Source organism: Pristis pectinata, chromosome 2 (assembly GCF_009764475.1).
Source record: "Pristis pectinata isolate sPriPec2 chromosome 2, sPriPec2.1.pri, whole genome shotgun sequence".
Classification (NCBI taxonomy): Eukaryota; Metazoa; Chordata; class Chondrichthyes; order Rhinopristiformes; family Pristidae; genus Pristis; species Pristis pectinata.
This window is the reverse complement of record NC_067406.1, coordinates 31,015,854-31,034,762: the sequence shown is the minus strand read 5'-3', so window position 1 is coordinate 31,034,762 and position 18,909 is coordinate 31,015,854. Positions and strand designations below refer to the sequence as shown.

Sequence of the window (18,909 nt, the reverse complement as noted above, 5' to 3'; positions counted from 1 at the left end):
TCATTCATACCCTCTAATCCAGGCAGCATCATGGTAAACCTCTTCTGCACCTTGTTCACAGTCTCCACATCTTTCCTATAATGGGGCAACCAGAATTGCACACAATACTCCAAGTACAGTCTGACTAAAGTTTTATATCGCTGCAGCATGACTTCTATACTCTTGTACTCAACACCACCACTAATGAAAGCAAACATGCTATACTCTGCCTTTACCACCTTATCCACTTGTGCAGCCACTTTCAGTGAACTATGGACTTTGGACCCCAAGGTCCTACTGTACTTCAATGCTATTAATGGGCCTACCATTAACTGTATACTTTCTCCTTTCACTTGACCTCCAGTGGATGTGGCACTGAATTCCTCATTCTATAAAGGAATCCCTCCTAAATATCATGATCTGGATTGTTCTGCACTTGTCCACTGGTGGAAACAGTTCCTCCACACTCTCCCTGTGAAGCTCCCACATAACTTATGAGCAAAACATTTGTTGATATTTTCTGCACCTTCTCCAATGCTTTGGTTTCCTTTCGATAGAATGTTTATGCCAGCTCTCTGCATGTCCATCCTGCTAGTCCCTTCCTGTGGTTCTACATTTTTTCCCTTTCAAGTACTTATTCAGCTGCTTTGTTTTTGAACCCATTAAATCTGACTCCACTAACACCACTCACACTGGCAGTGCATTCCGTATCTTAATATCCATGGCATTTTCCTTTTGAAAGGTACAATTTTCCTCTTTAACTGAGTTTTTTGCCAATCTCTATTCTATGTTTTCTAGTTCTTGACCCTTCTAATGGGAACAGCTTCTCCCCATCTACTCTAGACGCTTCCTGATTTTTCAAATATCTCCATTTGATCCCCTTGCAAACTCCTCTATTTCAAGGAGACTACTCGAGCCTCTCCAATTTATCCAGGTAACTAATATTCCTCTTTCCAAGAGTCATTCTGGTAAATCTTTTCAATGGCATCTAGAAGGACTTCACATTATTCTTGAAAAGGAGTGCCCAGGACTGGACACTATTTCCAGTTGCAATGAATTAGTGCTTTTATTTATTCAATCAGAGGACATTGCAGTGAAGACTTTTTTTCTCATCTCCCTTCTAATCAATTGGTTTAAATCTATGCCCCCAGGTGTACCAAGGGAAATGGATTGTTCCTGTTTGCTCCATCTTAATCATTCATAATTTTGTGTACTTTAGGTCTCCCCATTATGCATTCTCTCTCTCTCTCGCGCTGAAGGATAACCTCAAATTATCCAGTCTTATGGCTACAAGTTCAAGTCCAGGCAACATCCTTGTCAATCTCCTCTGCTCCCCCTCATTGCAGTGCAGTCACATGTTCTCTGTCATATGCTGACCAAAACTTGACATAGTATATTAGCTGTGGTTTAACTAATTTCAACATGGTTCTTGAGTAATCTCACCACACTTGTATTTTGTGTCTTTGTTAATAAAGGAAAGCTCCTCGTATGCTTTTTTTTAAAAACCTTACTGACTTGTCCCACTACTTTTAAGGATCTAAAGACATAAACCAAAGGACACCTTGGAGTTTATCATACTACTTGCTTATTATGTGTTCTCTTGTCTTGTTGCTCCTCCAAAAATGCATTATCTCACACACTTCTCTTCATTTAATTCCACTTGCCACTTATCTACTCCTTGGGCCTGTCCATCTACATACCTCTGTCTAAAGCTTTCCTCTCTGTCAATCAAATGGCCAATTTTTGAATCGAATGCAAATGTCCTCATACAATCTACCTATGCCTGTCTAACTGAAGTACATCACAAAAAGCAAGGGACCAAGTACTGAATCATGAGGAACCCCACTTAAAACAAGTTTCCAATCACAAAAGCACCCATCAACAATTACCCTTTGCTTTCTACTTCTGAGCAATTTGGAATGCAATTTGCCAGTTTTCATTGGGTTTTGACTTTATTGTCCAGACTTCTACATGAGTTCTTGTCAAAGGCCTTGCTGAGGTCCACATAGATTACATGTAGCACATTTCCATCATTGATTCTTTGTAACTCTTCAAAAAAAATTGTACTCATTTTAGTGAATTTTTTTAAAAACTCTACTTTTTTTATTTAATTATTCAAATTTAAATTCTCCTCTTGCTATGGTGGCTTAGAAGCTTGTGACCCCCAAAACACTGGGTTAACTCCCCTGCTCCCCTCTGAAATTATGCTATGGAATCTTTTACCATCAATTGAGAACAGGCTGGGCCATTGGTTAAGGATCTTATCTGAAAGGTGGTACTTCTGAAAGTGTAGCACTGCCTAAATATTGTACTGAGTGTCGCCCTAGGTGTTTGAGTCCAAGTCTCCAGAGTGGAACTTGTGCTTCTGTCTCAGATGCTGAAGTTCCATGGAGTGAATCATAGCTGGCATCGAAATAGAACTGTAGAATCATACAGCACAGTAATGGGCTCTTTCAGCCCATCTCATCCATGCTGACCATGATTCCTCTACGATAATCCGGTTTGCCTGCATTAGGTCTGCATATCCATCTATGCTTTTTCCTATTTAATGGTTGTCCAAATGCCTTTTTAAAATTGCTTAAATACCAAATGCCTGGTTACCATCTGACTGCTATAACAGCATTATCAGTTAGGCAAGATACAGTAGAAGAGTAAGAGCTTATCTTCATGAATGATAAATCGATTGGGCTTGCAGTGGAATGTGTAGATGACCAATCATGATTGACATGAAGTTCTAAGTCCCACTTTCTGCTGCTTCTGCAGGTGAATTGTGTAATGCTGTGGGAGACAGAACTGACAAAGCAGAGGTAAGTATAATTTATTGAATAGCTAAGATTAAGCAGTTACCTGGTGGGGAAACAAGTGAAAGTATGTTGTAAATGTTTGAATAATTATGTACATTATTGATGTAGTTGAGCATGCCATACTCCTCCAGTACCCCTTGACTATCATCCAGCTCAGTGGGATTGTCCTTGTCTAGTCCCATCTGGTGTCTCTACTCACAGGCAGAGTTGATTTGGCAATGGAGTCTGATCTAGTTCTGTTCCTCTTGCTCGTATACATCCTGTTCTTAGCACAATAATGGGCAAATTGTTGTCAGGTTCCACATGCATGCCAATAACGTTTTCTCTCCTCCGCTCTTTCTGCCTAACATCCACTCGTGGATGAGGTGAAATATCCTGTAGTTAAACATCGTAATGATCAAAGCATTTATGTCCTTATTACTGATTTATTATTTTAAAATGCTAAATTCATTTGAATTATTTTTGCAGCTTGTGGACTTTAGCTGGAACAGCTATGCTGATGGAAAACTCAAATTTTATGACCATTATTTGCCTCAACTTATCCGTTCAGGAAGAGATCCATCAGCAGGAGAATTCTTTAAATTGCTTGCACTCTGTCACACAGTGATGGTGGAAGATACTAATGGTAAGTAAAATACAGGGATCTATCCTTTAAGATTATGAAGTTTATTTTGACACTAGAAAATAGCCGTGGTACTGAATAAGATGCAACATAAACAGATTTGGTTTCACTTTATTGTGTGTGCACTTGTTATAACTGGGTTCTTTTTGCTATACTTAATACGTCACATTTGTCCACCTCTCTTTAGTGTCACATTTATCTCCTAATAAAAAATATAACTTAGGATTCTGCAATCCCACTGTACCGGAAGGAAAAGCAAGGATTGAGGAAGGCTGTGTGATAGGGTCAGAAAGTGCCATGGCCAATTCATGTTGCATTTTTCAGTGTGATATTATTGCAGCCAGGAGAGCTATCAACTTGTTTATTGAGGGAGTAGGGAATGTTATTTTCCAGAGTACACAATGCCCCAATAGTTTGGAGATACAAGAGACTGCAGATGTTGGAATCTGGAATAACAAACCATCTGCTAGAGGAACTCGGCAGGTCGAGCAGCATCTGTGGGGGAAGGGGGGGTGGTGGGTGGTGGTGGTGAAGGTGGGGCATTATCAACATTTTGAGTCAAATATTGTTGGATAGATGCCAATGTTCCAACTATATTGGAATAGCTTGGCTTGAGGCATGGCTAATCCTTGACTGATAAGTCTATGAATACATTTTTTGTACTTTTTATACCTTGTTCCATCATCTAATATTTTTCAGAAAAAGATAGTTGTTTTTGCTCTCATTTTTCATCTTCTCTATGTATTCCTAGATCTGCATTATTTTAGTATGTAATGTTCATCTTTTTTCAACCTTTCATACAGAATTGGCTGACCATATTTTCCTTATACCTGATTTTGCATAAATGTGGTTCTGTTACCAAGACTATTAACTTTGCATCAGTGGGTATCTTAAGTAACCTTATGTTAACATGGTAACACATCTCTTTATAGTTCACCCTCTAACCTAAACCAGTATTCAGTTAAATTTAAGGCTTGGTTATGTTCTCAAAAATATCACCATTTTTATAACATACATGAATTGCCAGTTCAATAATGACTTCCATACAGGCAATAAGCTCTTCAATGTATCAATCTAATTAACAATTTATTGAATAGACACTTTTAAGCAAGCAGTTACATTGCAGGCATTGCAGACATGTTGCTGTTCCACTGGAGTTGAATCACATTTTATTTTGCTTCTGTGAACAGGGCAAATTGTATATCAAGCAGCTTCTCCTGATGAAGGAGCCCTTGTTACAGCAGCCAGGAATTTTGGATTTGCCTTTCTTTCACGTACACAGAATGCCATCACAATTAGTGAACTGGGTATAAAAAGGACATATGAAGTGCTCGCTATTTTAGATTTCAACAGTGACAGGAAACGAATGTCCATTATTTGTAAGTAGAATTTTATGCCTTTTACTGTTAAGTGATCCATTCATCAGCATTGTTTATTTGAAATATTTGAGTTCGGTAAAGAACTGTGCATTGCATCCAATCAGTTGCCAAGATGGGTCATGTTCTTTCCACCTCTGCCCTCCTATCTTGTACCACAACTGACTATTTTTTTCCAATTGTGTTTTAGTGCGTCTGCTATTATCTCCCTCTGTCAATTAAATTTGTTCTAAGTTCCAGCATTCTATCCAACAATAAACCTTATTTATCTATTAACTGATCTTCACTGATCTAAATTAGTTTCCCATCCCATAACAGATGCTGATCTGTTTGTGACCATGCTCCACCATATCTCTATTTCGTTTTCCACTCATTAATCTCCTTTATCCTTGATTGATGGAGAATTTTACCAGCTCTGCCCAGTTCTCCAGAATTCCCTTCTCAAATCCACCCATCCTTTATTTTCCTCAATCTTTTAAAAGGCCTTTTTTATTTTCAAAACACTACTCTTTTTTTTCCTGTCATGAGATGATCTGTATGGATGGCATGCAAAACAAAGCTTTTCACTGTACCTCAGTGCATGTGACAACAATAAACCAATTTACTAATTCAGAAATTGCCGCTTAGTGATGAAAATCCAACAAGTTCTGATGCCAGGCATCTGAACCAAAAATAGTAAACACTGGAAATACTCAGATATGGGCAATGTCAGTGGAAAGAGAAAAAGTTGATGTTTCAGGTCAACTGGAATTTTCCCCTCTGCAATGAAATGTTTGGGAAGTTTTTATGTTAAGTTATTGCTTCTTTGGAGGAAAGATGCTTCAGTGATGGTGAACCATTTCAGCATAACTGGAGACCAGGAAATGCATTGTATTAAAGTTTTTTTCTTTCCTTGTATCTACAATCTACAAATCCAAAAAAATATAACACTAGTTATGGAAGCTAAAGTTCTGGTCTTTCAAAATGGACCAAATAAAACCACATTTCATTCTGTAAAAATGGCTATGATTCATGAATGCTGATTTTTTTTTGGATATTTTTATTTTAAGCTATTTAATTGGAAGCCCATGTCATTGTTTGAAGAGGCTGGCTAAGGTAGATGCCAGAATGGTGGAGGTGGATATTTATTGGTTAGGAGAGCAGGAATTTGGATGTTTCATCAAAATATCCTATTGGCCAACCAAGGGAAGAAAAAATAATTTTCATTAAAATTTAAAATGCAACACCAGGCACTTGATTAATTTGGTGCCATGTTTTAGGCTGTCTCAGGAAAGAAGCAAGGACCTTTTTTTAAAATACAAAAAAACCCAGTTATTCTTGATTTGGGGCTTTGGTTGCCAGGGTAGCATTCGTCATCATGACAGTTATCAACAAATTAGCACAAACAGCTCTTTGTGACAAAGTCTTAAACCTATTTTCAGAGCAACCTTTTTTGGTTGTTGCATTAAATGCACAGAGGAAATTTTCTACCATTCAGAAAATCGCAAGTTATTTTTCTTTGTTTCTGTGCAATAAACATTTGAAGGTGTATTCTAAATATGTTCAAGTGTCACCAATTGAATGTATGGTATGGTTCACAATGGATGTGTTTAAAGTCTGACAATATGTGCACTTCAAAATAAAGATGGTTTTAGAGTGTGTCTGTATACAAAAAAAATAAAGTTTTTGCTGTAGATATGCTATTGCATTGCTGATGCGATTTAGAATGTGTGCATTTGATAGTGGGATCAATGAAGTGTGAATTGCAGGAAGTAAGTGTTACATTTAGAAGAAATGAGTCAATATTGTAAGTCTTCAAATACATGGAAGTTGGAAAGGAAAGCAGCAATCTAATATTCAAGGTTTTTTCTGAAATGGACCCCAAGCTGTAGGGAAACTTGTTTATATTGAAAAGATAGTCAGTTCTTCCCAATCAGATAGAACTTAGCGTTATATCCTGATCTTATAAATGGTTTGAAATACTTTGCATAAAGGTGAGTAACAAAGTATTGTATCCTTACAGTGAGAGAGCCAGAAGGTAAAATCAAACTCTACTGTAAAGGTGCTGATACAGTGATCTATGAAAGATTACATCCAAACAACCCAAATAAAGAATGTACGGAAGAAGCTTTGAAGGTAAAGAGAATTGAATTTCTTACAAACATTATTCATTTACTTCTATGCATTTCTTGTACCATATCATAAATTAAGGGTTTAATTGCAAATGAATGACCATAGACCTGATTTTTCATGAGTAATTGTTTATAGGTTGAAGCTAGAAGGCTTCCCAATTATTTTTAGAAAATCCAATCCTGTGTGTTTTATATTGTAGCTTATGATTTAATTTTGCAAGCAAAGGTAATATTTTTACAAAAAATTGCATTTTACAAAATTGTGTCATTGGAGAGTTTACTATTTTAAAATTCTTCTTGCCCTCTTGAGACAAAAAACATATTTGTTTAAGTTCAAGTTCACCCAAGAGGTAATGAACAGCCATTGAAGCCCAGTCCACAGAAGAATGAAACATGGAGAATTCTGTATTTTTCAGATGGCCACTTTTTAAATGATTAAAAATAAAAGGAGCAGTTTCTAGCCAATGTTTTTGGCAGGGTTTGATTTGACTCCACTTGGGCAGGGTTTGATTTGACTCCACTTGGGCAGGGTTTGATTTGACTCCACTTTCGTGACAGTTTTAAGGTGTAGGAAACCCAGTAATGCCCAGGACCACACTGTGAACAATTTAGTCTGCTCTGGAAAATAACTTCTAGTGAGCTCTTTATTTGGGTAAATAATTATTTTTTTTCTCAGCCTACCCAATATGATGCTAGAGCAACCATATTGAGTCAGAGTGGTGGTGATATGCTAGCTAGCCCCTGCAGATCTAGCAGCAGCAATGTTCAGGCCAGTGCTGGTTATACAGTGTCCAGCTGGCACTGTTGTTCACAATCAAAGTCAAGTGCATGTGCTGAAAGTGGGCTCAGGCTGCAACAGAGTTGATCATGGATCTTGTAGCCTCTGTTCTTGCTGCTGCCACCTCAGCTGTTGGTGTTGTGTCTTCTAACTTGATCTGTTAGTGCCCCTAGCCTCCATAAGTCCCCCTACTGTGGTCAGTCCTCCTTCCTATGAAAGGTGCCAGGTAAATGCAAACCTTTTGAATCTTTCAGATACAGAGATCTGCTCTGCCTAATTAAAACTTGGTGTAACTGGGAAACACAAAGATATTTTTATACTATGGTTACGATGTTGTTGTATTAGGACAGAACCTAGTTTGAAACTGCAGCAGAATGAAGAGGGCTCTTTAAAGGAGGTAATCACTCCCTCAAGTCTTGACATGCATGAGCCAGTAAATATCCAGTGTAATGCCACCATAAAGTATCCATCCCTCTCCTCCTCTCAGCATTCTAAAGGGGCCATTTCCTCTTTAACACCCTGCTTCACTCTTCAATCAGCCTTCACATGACACATCCCCATGCAAATGCAGGAGATTCAATATAAGGCCTTTCACTGCCTTCTCTCTATCTAAGGCTCCAAATACAACATCTAGATGAAAAGGCAAATCCTCTATACCTTTAATTTGGTACTTGCTGCTCACAATGTGATCCATTCTAGAGTGAGTCAAAACATTTTCTGAATTTGCAGAATATCTCTTGTCACCTTCCATTCACCATCCTTCATTTCTCTATCCCACTTCCAATTAGACATCAAAATCCATTACCACCTTTTGAATGATTTCCACATGATGATAACAATGTGCCTCAGTTTAAGCTTGCTTTCAAGAGGGAGAGAAATTGAGGCATAAAATCTGCTCACAAGAGGGATCTTCCTGCTATTTAGAGCTCAGAAAGGACCGAATTTTCCAACTCATTTTTCTACCATGGTAAACCTATCACTGGTCTGCTTATTTCATTAATTGTACAAGCTCATGAATTTTCTTGCATGTATCTTCCACCTGGAGGTAGAAGTGATGTTTAACTTGTCTAAAAATAATATAATGCTGATGTAACTATGTTTCATAGGTATTTGCAGATGAGACACTCAGAACTTTGTGTCTGTCATACAAAGATATCAGTGAAGGGGAATTTACAAAGTGGAATATAAAGTATCAAGCTGCCAGCGTTTCCACAATCAACCGTGATGAAGCACTCGATAGAATCTATGAAGAAATTGAGAAGAATTTGTTGGTATTTATGTTTTCTTTCAGGATCATTTTCTTTTTCTATTAGATGGTCTTTGGTAAGCCATGATTAGTTCAAACTGGCTGACTGTCTTATTTGCACTTGCTATATTAGAAATGCTAACACTTGTAATTGTTGGCAAGTTAAGGAATCCCACAAAAATGTGCATGCATCTTCAAGTCCCAATATTCCTCTCAGTTGAGTTCTACTGTCATTCTGACACTGAATTCTTCAAAGACAGGAAGAGATGTTCAAAGTAATTTACTTTTTAAAATAATTTAATTTGAATGTTTTTAAGAATTTGTGGTGATTTCTTTTTTATTTGAAGCTTCATATTTCATTTTTAAGAGGTGATTTTATCTGAAATAACTTTAAAGTGTGTCTGATTTCTAAAAATTCTTGAAAGCTGTTGAACATCTGATACACTTACAATCATTCAAGCTGTATCATATCTTGGGGTATGGCCTGACTAGCTCTCAGACCTTTACTGCAGGAGTTAGGATTGCAGCAGAACATTAGTTATGTTGAAACCAGCTTCCCTGAGAAAGATCTCTGACATATTTGCTCAATGTAAGTAAGGGTTTAGAAGATGCACAATTTAATACAACTTGCATTAATGAGGAAACTGAGCTTTGATTTAAAGGTTAGTTTTCTTTCTCACCTTGATTATATTTGGTATTGTGATTCCTTAAAATGAGAAGACTGCAGAGAAGATAAATTTCACTTGATTAATCTGGAAACATTGTTGGGAAAGATTTTACCTTATCATCATGTTGGTTGATTTGTTTCAAGGTTTTGAATGCTCCCTTGAGACTAATGTCAGTAGAAATTTTGCCCTAAATAACTCATGCCAGTACTTTGGAGACTTGTTTCCTGGGGTGAAATATTCTTTATGCTTGTCAAATATAAGCTAAACTCTAATAAGTTATCACCATGTGTGGAATAGAGCAGATGAGATTGTCTTGGGGTGAAATATTCTTTATGCTTGTCAAATATAAGCTAAACTCTAATAAGTTATCACCACGTGTGGAATAGAGCAGATGAGATTGTCTTGAGAGCTGGCATTCACTGGATGGGCTAAATGGTCCCCTCCTATGTTGTAAGGAAATACGAGATATGTGAAAATCCTTGGAGAAATTCAGGAGAGTGACCTTTACCCTGAAAGTGGTTGGATTTGGAACTTAGTACCAAATTGCATATTTGAAAGGAAGAACATTTGATGTTTTAAATGGGATCTGGGTAAATATTAGAATGTATGCTAATACCGTTAGGCAAAGCTGGATGGGGAGGAGGTTCACATCTAACATGAAGATCAATGTGGACTAATTCATTTCTATATGATTCTAAATTTTGTATACTTACGTTAGTAGCCCACAGTGCAATGTTAAGGTCATCTTTGTTTATTACTTTCAAACATGTTATTCACTTTATCATCTATTCCAGCTTCTTGGAGCAACTGCAATAGAGGATAAACTGCAAGATGGTGTTCCTGAGACTATTGAAACTCTTAAAAAGGGAGATATTAAAATTTGGGTATTAACAGGTGACAAAAAAGGTAACTATACATCTTATTTGCATTTTCATAGTGATGATTTTAAATCCACGTTGAAATTCCCAACATCAATATTGGAAAATTAAAACTTCTTCTGTTGAGTGATTTAGGTTCTGTTTCAAATTTGAGACCTGGATTGAAATTGAACCTGACTTAAAAATATTGATATAATATTTGTTTTGCAATGTGTTTCATTCCTGTTCTGTATCAGCCAGGTAATAATTACACTAGACTAGCAACATCATTTAGAGAAGCCACAGAAATTTTGGGAATGAAAATTTGAGAGAGAGCCATCCTTTCCATGTGAATTTAAGCACAATTTTGTGAATGTGATATAATCCTTATTTTACCTCATGCAGGGAAAGAAAAGTCCTATTCGGCCAGATAAGACAATGACCTTTGCATTTATCTTGTGCCCAACACCATCTTAAGACATTTTCAAAGTCCTTTACAGCCAATTAAGTGTTTTTGTTCTTAGAGCAGTCATGTATTGTACTGTAAAACACATCCAGCCACTTTTCATGCAGCAAGCTTCTAGAAATTGCAGTTAGACTATAATTATTAATTATGAACTTAACTGTGAGTTTTAAGGTCTATGATTTTCCTTCTGGATCCATTGCCTCCAAAACACAGAAGACAAGACATTACAAAGTTGGTGTCCAATTGGATTTTCATGGAATAGTGTGTGTTCTATGGATATCAGAAGCCATTCAAGCAAAAGCAGCCCCTTCACAACACTTGCCAGACCTGTTTCAGGGTTATTTAATGAGAAGGACCCAGGGCATTGATTCTGACACTGAGAACTTTGGTGTGTCCAAGAATTGTGAGCCCAGGACCTTCACTTGACCTCTATCTTTCTGCTAGCCTTCTATGCCAATCTTCACCTTGAGTACCACCCACAATCACATTTTCCCCACACCGCCAACTCGCTTCTCAACCCAACCAATCTCCAACCCCACCCTCATTGCCTGGAACCCAGACTTGGCTAGTTTGTGTTGAGCTCATAACATTGGCAAGGCATGAGCAAGAAAGGCCATTTCCCTGTAAGGTTTGTTCAGTAGCATGTGCTCCTTCAACCACCAACAGATTATACAATTGCAAGTGTTCAAACAAATCATTAAATCACTCACTGGTGGCATCCCATTCCTCAGCACTTACCTCTTCATTATCACGTTCATGTTTGTGGGAGTTATGTCCATCTTGATCTCTTACCCTTTCCTTGAGTTCTTACCTTGAAGACTATCATTTGTTACCAAGCAATTCTCCTTGTCTCTACCTTGGCAAACTCCAGAGCCGCCTTTTGAAGTTGAATTAATTTACAAGCAATGTGATTTTTTTTTTCCCTCTTTCGAAACCTCCAGCTCACGAAATAGTGACGTTCTCTGTGTAGCCAAGGAAGAGGAAACGTCCTGCCCCACATCATCATATCTCTTGTTTTCCCACTGTTACAACAACTTGTGATGCTCACACCTATCCTACATCATGTCGTTGTTCATAATTTGGTGTGGAACTGTAATCCTTGCAAGGAAATGTTCAAAATAACAAAAATAGCTGAAGATAAAACATTATGCTGAAATACTTCTTGAATCTTGAGATTTAAATAATGAATCTTGAGGGCAATATTGGGAACTGATTTACTATTGCTTGGACCTACTTTTAACTTTTAATTCTTTGAAAATAAAAACACATAACAAAAACTTTGACTTCTGTTTTTCTGGCAGTTAAATGCTCTTTAATATTCTCATTGAGGTAAGATTGTGTTTCTAATAAAATATTTTTTTTCAACTAGAAACTGCTGAAAACATTGGCTTTTCCTGTCAATTGCTAACTAATGACATGACCCTTTATGATGGGGAGGAAATTAAGTGAGTATATTTTTACCTTTTAACAAAAGAAATACTGCTCTTTTGCACAGCAATTTTGTTTACAATTTGAGGATTCCCAAAGTACTGTACAGGAAATGAGACAACTGTACTTCAAAAGTGACCATTCTTCTCTTTGGTAGTCCTTGGGCTTAAGGATAACTTGCTTCCACTCTAGTTCTGAGGTGATTGATGAGGCTGTTGTGGGACCTGTAGACTACTACAGCTGGACCAGAGGGTGCTTGACAGGGCACGTGGATGGGGAGTTTGGAGATGGTGCATTCCTCCTGCCATTTACAGTGGGCTTCTGCATACTCCCAACAAATAGACTAGGGGGTTCTCAGCTGAGCAATCACAGGTATTGGATGATAGACTATTTCAAGGAGACTCGAAATCTTCCTCTTGCCTACCTCATAATCTCCCTCCAAGAGGGAACTCTGAATAGAGAGTCTGTTTCAAAAGTATGCGAGCTACGTGACTGGCCCATTGGTGCCAACTTAGTGTAATTAAGTTTTCCATGATGAATTATTGGCCTTGGAGAGGACAGTGTTGGTCTGCTTACACTGTAAACATGAAGGATCTTCTGCAAAGACAGTGCTCTTGATCTTCCAATGCTTTGAGGTATCTGTTGTAGAAAGATTCCATCTTGGAAGCATGTCAGGTAGCAAGGATCACTGCTGGCTAGCAGATTATGGGCTTTGTTCTGGCTTAGAGGTCTCAACCTTCAAACGTTCTTTTTCTCAGATGGCTAAAGGCCAATGTTGAATTTCATCTATGTATGCCTTAGTTGAGAAGTGACTCCAAAGATGTTGGAAGTGTTCCAAATTTTACAGACTTGTCATGAACCTTTTGATGTCTGAGTGTGGTGCAGGTTGGTGGAGAAACTTGTTTCTGTGAATGTTTAATGTAAGGGCCATCGTCTTGCATGTTTCAGTGAAAAGATCTTTAATGAGCTAGTGTGTAGTTTCTGAACACGTACAAGCATTGTCTGCATTCTATAGCTTGATGGATGAATTGAGTGACCTCATTTCTGGAGTGGAGGTGATACAAGATGAACAGTTTATTTTTTTTCCTGAAGATTATCTGAACTTCAGCAGGAAGCTTTTTGGAGATGAGGAACATCATTTTAGTGACTGTGATTGGCTAAAGTGTTGGGGAAATGACAGAATCTTGCTTGACATCAGTTTGCACCGAGATCAGTTAAGATTATAAAATAGACATGAAATGGAGGTGAATTTCTGTGTCTCCAGTTATCATGGAACTCCTTGGCATTAGATCAAGACCTCATTCTTTCAAACCAATACAATAGCTAGTGTGAAAAGGCCATCCAATGTTTATAGAAAAAAAGACTCAAAAGTTATCTTCCACTCCTGAATATGAATTTCAGGACCTTGAACATCACAATCCTCCTAGCCATCCGCAAATGTCAGTGAAGATGGTTATCAGGATTTATAGAGGGATCTTGATTGGCTGGAAAAGTGGGCCGAGGAACGACAAGTGAAGTTTAATTCTGATTTGCAAGCTGTTGCATTTTGGGAAGACAAGTGAGGGTAGGACTTTCACAGTGAACAGTAGGGCCGTAGGGAGCATTATACAACAGAAGGACCTAGGAGTACAAGTACATGGTTCCCTGAAAGTGGCATCGCAGGTAGACAGGGTGGTGAAGAAGGCTTGTGGCATGCTGGCCTTTGTCAGTCAGGGCATTGGGTATAGAAGTTGGGATGTTATGTTGCAGTTGTACAAGATGTTGGTGAAGCTGCATTTAGAATATTCTGTTTGGTTTTGGTCACTCTGCTACAGGAAAGATGCCATTAAGCTGAAAAGTGTGCAGAAAAGATTTATGAGGATTTTGCCAGGACTCGGGACTAGGTAATGGAGAGGGGTTCCATATTGGAGCGTAGGAGAATGAGGGGTGACCTTGTAGACGTGTATAAAACCATGAGGGGCATAGATAGGGTGCACACAGTCTTCCTCCCAAGGTTGGGGAATTAAGAACTAGAGGACATGGGGTTTAGGGTGAGAGGGCAGAGATTTAATAGGAACTTGAGGGGCAACTTTTTCACCCATAGGGTGGTCAGTATATGGAATGAGTTGTTAGAGGAAGTTGAGGCATGTACATTAACAACATTTAAAAGGTACTTGGAGAAGTATATGGTTTGGAAAGATTTAGCGGGATATGGGACAGATGGGACTAGCTTAGATGGGAAACACGGCTGGCTTGGAACAGTTGGGCTGAAAGGCCTGTTTCCATGCTGTATTACTCTGACTCGTATTCCCGGACAACTTCAGTGCTGGGGTTGGGAAAAGATGCACTCCTCTGGTAAGGTGTGACTAGCAAAGAGGGAGTAGGTAAGGCCAAGTCCAATGGAATTCTCCTGACAAAATACTTGGGGCCTGGTCTTGTCACGACCAGCAGAAAGGCAAACACAGGCCTGATGGCAACACACCTGATCCAGACACTTGCATCCACTACGTCATCTCATTGCCCAAGCAAGAGACTGCAAGGATGCTGCAAAAACCCATGCCATGGTAGCTACAGATGAATGTTGAATTAATCACTGCCTAATCTGCTCTGTTATCTCCATCAACCTGGACCCAAAACAATGGTAACAGAAACTTTGAACATCAAAGCTGAGGGTCTTGAGGTCCCTGCAAAAACCCTTTAGACAGCATATTAGGTGATCTGATGACTCCCAGTCAACAGGAGCCTCAGTGAAAAAGCTTCTAGACTATCCTCAATTCATCATAATTAACATCCATGTAGAAACTCTTGGCTTCTCTACCAGAAGACATAAAGAATGGTTTGATGAGGATGACCATGGGCTAGCTAATTGCAAATTCAAGGCTTATAGGACTGGAAGCTCCACCAGACCATGGGAGAAGAAATAGCTATCTGCAGGTACCTGCAGGCCAAGTTGCAAATGAAAACCCTATTCTAAAGGCCAGGTGGTGGGTGATAGAGCAAAAGAGGTCCAACAACTCGCTGATGACCATGAGATGCTAGCATCTTTGGTTTGATCCAGGCCATCTATGGTCCGAGGGCCCACCCCACTTAGAGCTCCAAATAGGGCTCAATTTATCAAAGGCAGTCAGCGCCTGTTAGAATGAACACTTGAAAAAGCATGGCTTGTCTTTTATGGGTGCCCTTCATTTCATTCAATGGCAAACTATATAGCCCAGCCCCACCGGTGCCCCTAAACAAAAAGAAATTGAAAAGGCCATCTTCCAACTGGAATTGCAGATTGAATTAGGTTCATCTAGATGCACAATGGACATAATCTTTTCCGCTGCCATTGTCTCCAAGAAAAGTGCAGGAAACAGCATCAACCAGTATACGTGGTCTTTGACCTCTCAAAAGCCTTTGTCAATTGAGAGGGACTGTGGAGCATCATTCCCAAACTTGTCTACCCAAAGTTACCAATAATATAGTAAATGCAGTAACCAAATTGCATACAGCACAATTTCAGTAACATCAGTGAGATGTAGTCAGGTAATTATTTATTTTACAAAAAAATCTATTAATGTAAGTTATAAATGCTAATTATAATAATCTTAAAATCCTATTGTCTAATTTTTAACATCCCCCCAAGAAAATAGGTGGAGTGGAAGGGGGTGAGGTCTTTGGTTTAATGTCTCATCTAATTGGCATCTCCTTCAATGTGGCACTAAATATCAACCTAGAACTATTTAGAGTGGAACTTGAACTCAAGATGTTATTATTCAGAAGTAAGGTTGCAGCTTACATGATCTATCAGAAGATGATGTTCTGAAAACCCTTAAAGTGAAATTCTAAATCCACCTCTTAACAATGGGTTTGTATCCAATTATTATCTAATAACCTTGTATCTTTAAGCTAAGTAATTTTTTTAACATATCCAACTGTTCCAAAAGGGCTCTCTTCCACAGTTGAGTTGAGTATGTTACAAAGCTTCTTTTGCAAGTATGTTCTACTTTGGAACTATTTTTCTCAAGCAGATGTATGAGTATATTGTTGCACTAGAGAGCAGCTGTCTTGTGTAGAAAGTGCAATGCTGATTGTGACCAGCATCAAAGCTGCAGTATTTTAGTTGTAAACTTAAATGACATTAATGTTTATTTAACTACTTTCAGTTCCATGCTCACTAAATTGCAAGGAACAAAATTGACACCCAGAGAAGCCGATGCCAATGCAAAAAATGTCTTCAAAAGTGATGAAAAGCCTGCAATGATAATCACTGGCTCTTGGCTGGTATGTAATGAGTGTTGTTCACTTTTTATATTTTCAAACAAAAGCCTACAGCGGTACATATGGATGACTTCCAGTCCAAATTGAAATTTCATGTTATTCTATCCCACCTTCAGAAAGCTGAATAGATTGGGTGCATGTTCCAACAGGGATTACTTTGCATTGAAGTGGATGAGGAATAATTTTGGGTGTATGTCTATTCAGAATTTGACTTGCTCTTATAATTAAGTATTTTAAATGAGAGCTATCCATAATGTGTAGCTTTAAGACACAATATATTTTACAACAAAATATTGTTTCCCTGAGAGTGCCACATCTTTGAGGCAAATTAACTAACATCAAAAAGAAACAGGGAGGACGTTAGTAGAATTTTAAAAAAAAGTCTTTCAACTTTGTCGAGAATGGCTTTCTTCCACTTCAGTTCTGTGGCCTTGTCAGCCTTCTTGGAATCCAACACTCTCCAAATGAGGTAGGATGTATTTGATCGGATGGGCCATGTGTGGCAGGGAGGAACTAGTTGTCAAGGTCTTCAGCTGTATCCTTCCTGTGGCCAAGGGGCTGATTGCTGCATCACAGAGTGCATTATATCCATCAAGGGACTGCAGAGCACACTTCTCTAATTTGGCAGCCCACAGAAATTCATCTCTACCTTGCATTTGTTATAGGCTGGTACATGTGATCTTCAGATTGAAGCTTAGCCATATCAAACATCGTGGTCAGCACATATCACATCAACTGCACTTCCCACTCTACTGGCTCTCTTTTTTTACTTGATCAAAAAAACCCTGTAAGTTAGGCACAATTTGCCCTTAACAAATAAAGCAAAGTACTTGGATATTGTTAGTGAATATCACTTATGATTTTGACCAGGCCAGTCTCTTTGGAGATTATCAATGAACATTGCTGATGTTTCTCTCTCTATATATGCTTCTTTTCCGGATGAACCATTTTGTTTTTGTTTATGCTTGGTCAAAATTAAACGTGGCTTAAAGAAATATATTAAGCTCAAACATATAGAAGTATTGGGAGGAGAGGCATAGGTAGATTGACCAATAGATTAAACATGGTCTTAATAAATGGGAGTATAGGCTTGATTGGCCAAAAAGTTTAGTCCAGTCCCCATGTTTCTCATGCACTTCTTTTCCAGAATGAAATACTCAGAGAAAAGAAAAGAAGAAAAAAGAAATGGTTTAAGCGACCAAAAACTGAGAATGAGAAGAAGATGCAAATGGAAAAGGATCAAAAAGATGAAGCTGCTAAAGAAAGGAGACAGAAAGATTTTGTGAATTTGGCATGTCAGTGTTCTGCAGTCGTCTGCTGCCGTGTCACCCCCAAACAGAAAGCCATGGTTGTGAACTTGGTGAAAAAATATAAGAAAGCAATTACCCTGGCAATTGGAGATGGAGCTAATGATGTTAACATGATTAAAAGTGAGTGCAACAAGCCCTGGTAGTGCAATGATCTCTTAAAAAGATCAGTTTCTTTTGTTTCCACTTTAACCTAATATTTCTAGTCATATTTTTCTTGATGCCTCTCATGTTAAATGGAATTCTAACAAGGGAAGAAGGAAAAGAAATTAAAATCTTTGTCATTGTCTTAGTATTGAATCACTTTTAAATTAGACTTGACACAAAATCCAGTTGAGGAACCCAAGTGTAAACTGGAACAGGCAATCAAATTTTTAAAAACTTTTTTGAAATATTATTTTTAAAAAAGCAGGTGGAATATTGCATTTCATATTTCATGGTAAATGTTAATCATTAGCACTACTTTTGAATGTGCTTTGTTAAATTTCTTCAGGAGAATATAAATGTCTTTTAAGTAATAAAACTTTAAAGGGCTATTGTACAGAACAGCATCAAAATTGAAAAGCTTGAAGGACGAAGAAAGGATTTTGAGGAAGGGTGGGTGTAGAGTGGGACAGAAAGGTAAACAAATAGATTGCATTTTTGTTTCCTTCAGAGTGCCTGAATAAAATCTAGAGGATTTCTCAATCTTTAACACATGGTATCAGTGCTATTCCTGAAAATTCTGGCAATCTAATGTCTTTCTTTCTAAAGGACTGAAAATTGATCATCATCATTAGAAAATGGTAGTTATAAAGCAAAAACCTAATTTTTGTCCTTTTAGATTGGCCGTAAAATGCATTGTCCATTTACCTTCTATGTGACTGGACTGGCTGTATTGAAAATCTGCTATTTGACTGGTTTGCAATCTCGTGCATTATTTCACTTCAGAAACTCTGCAGTTTTATCTCTTTTTATAATGACCAAAGATATTTTAAGTAACTTAATTGTCCTTGGTATAACTTTTTATTCGACATTCCATCTCGCCA

At 38.1% G+C, this 18,909-nt stretch overlaps 1 protein-coding gene across 5 annotated transcripts in view; it reads left to right on the top strand.

Moving 5' to 3' along the window:
• atp8b1 (ATPase phospholipid transporting 8B1) overlaps positions 1–18,909 on the top strand; it is a 150,414-nt gene that overhangs the window by 118,725 nt on the left and 12,780 nt on the right. For all 5 annotated transcript variants that reach the window (XM_052044204.1, XM_052044231.1, XM_052044212.1 and 2 more), the window contains exons 14-22: positions 2,743–2,786; positions 3,252–3,408; positions 4,596–4,784; positions 6,784–6,896; positions 8,777–8,941; positions 10,379–10,490; positions 12,277–12,352; positions 16,460–16,577; positions 17,722–18,004. In XM_052044204.1, the coding sequence (XP_051900164.1) occupies positions 2,743–2,786; positions 3,252–3,408; positions 4,596–4,784; positions 6,784–6,896; positions 8,777–8,941; positions 10,379–10,490; positions 12,277–12,352; positions 16,460–16,577; positions 17,722–18,004 (1,257 nt within the window). The remainder of the gene's footprint in view (positions 1–2,742; positions 2,787–3,251; positions 3,409–4,595; positions 4,785–6,783; positions 6,897–8,776; positions 8,942–10,378; positions 10,491–12,276; positions 12,353–16,459; positions 16,578–17,721; positions 18,005–18,909) is intronic.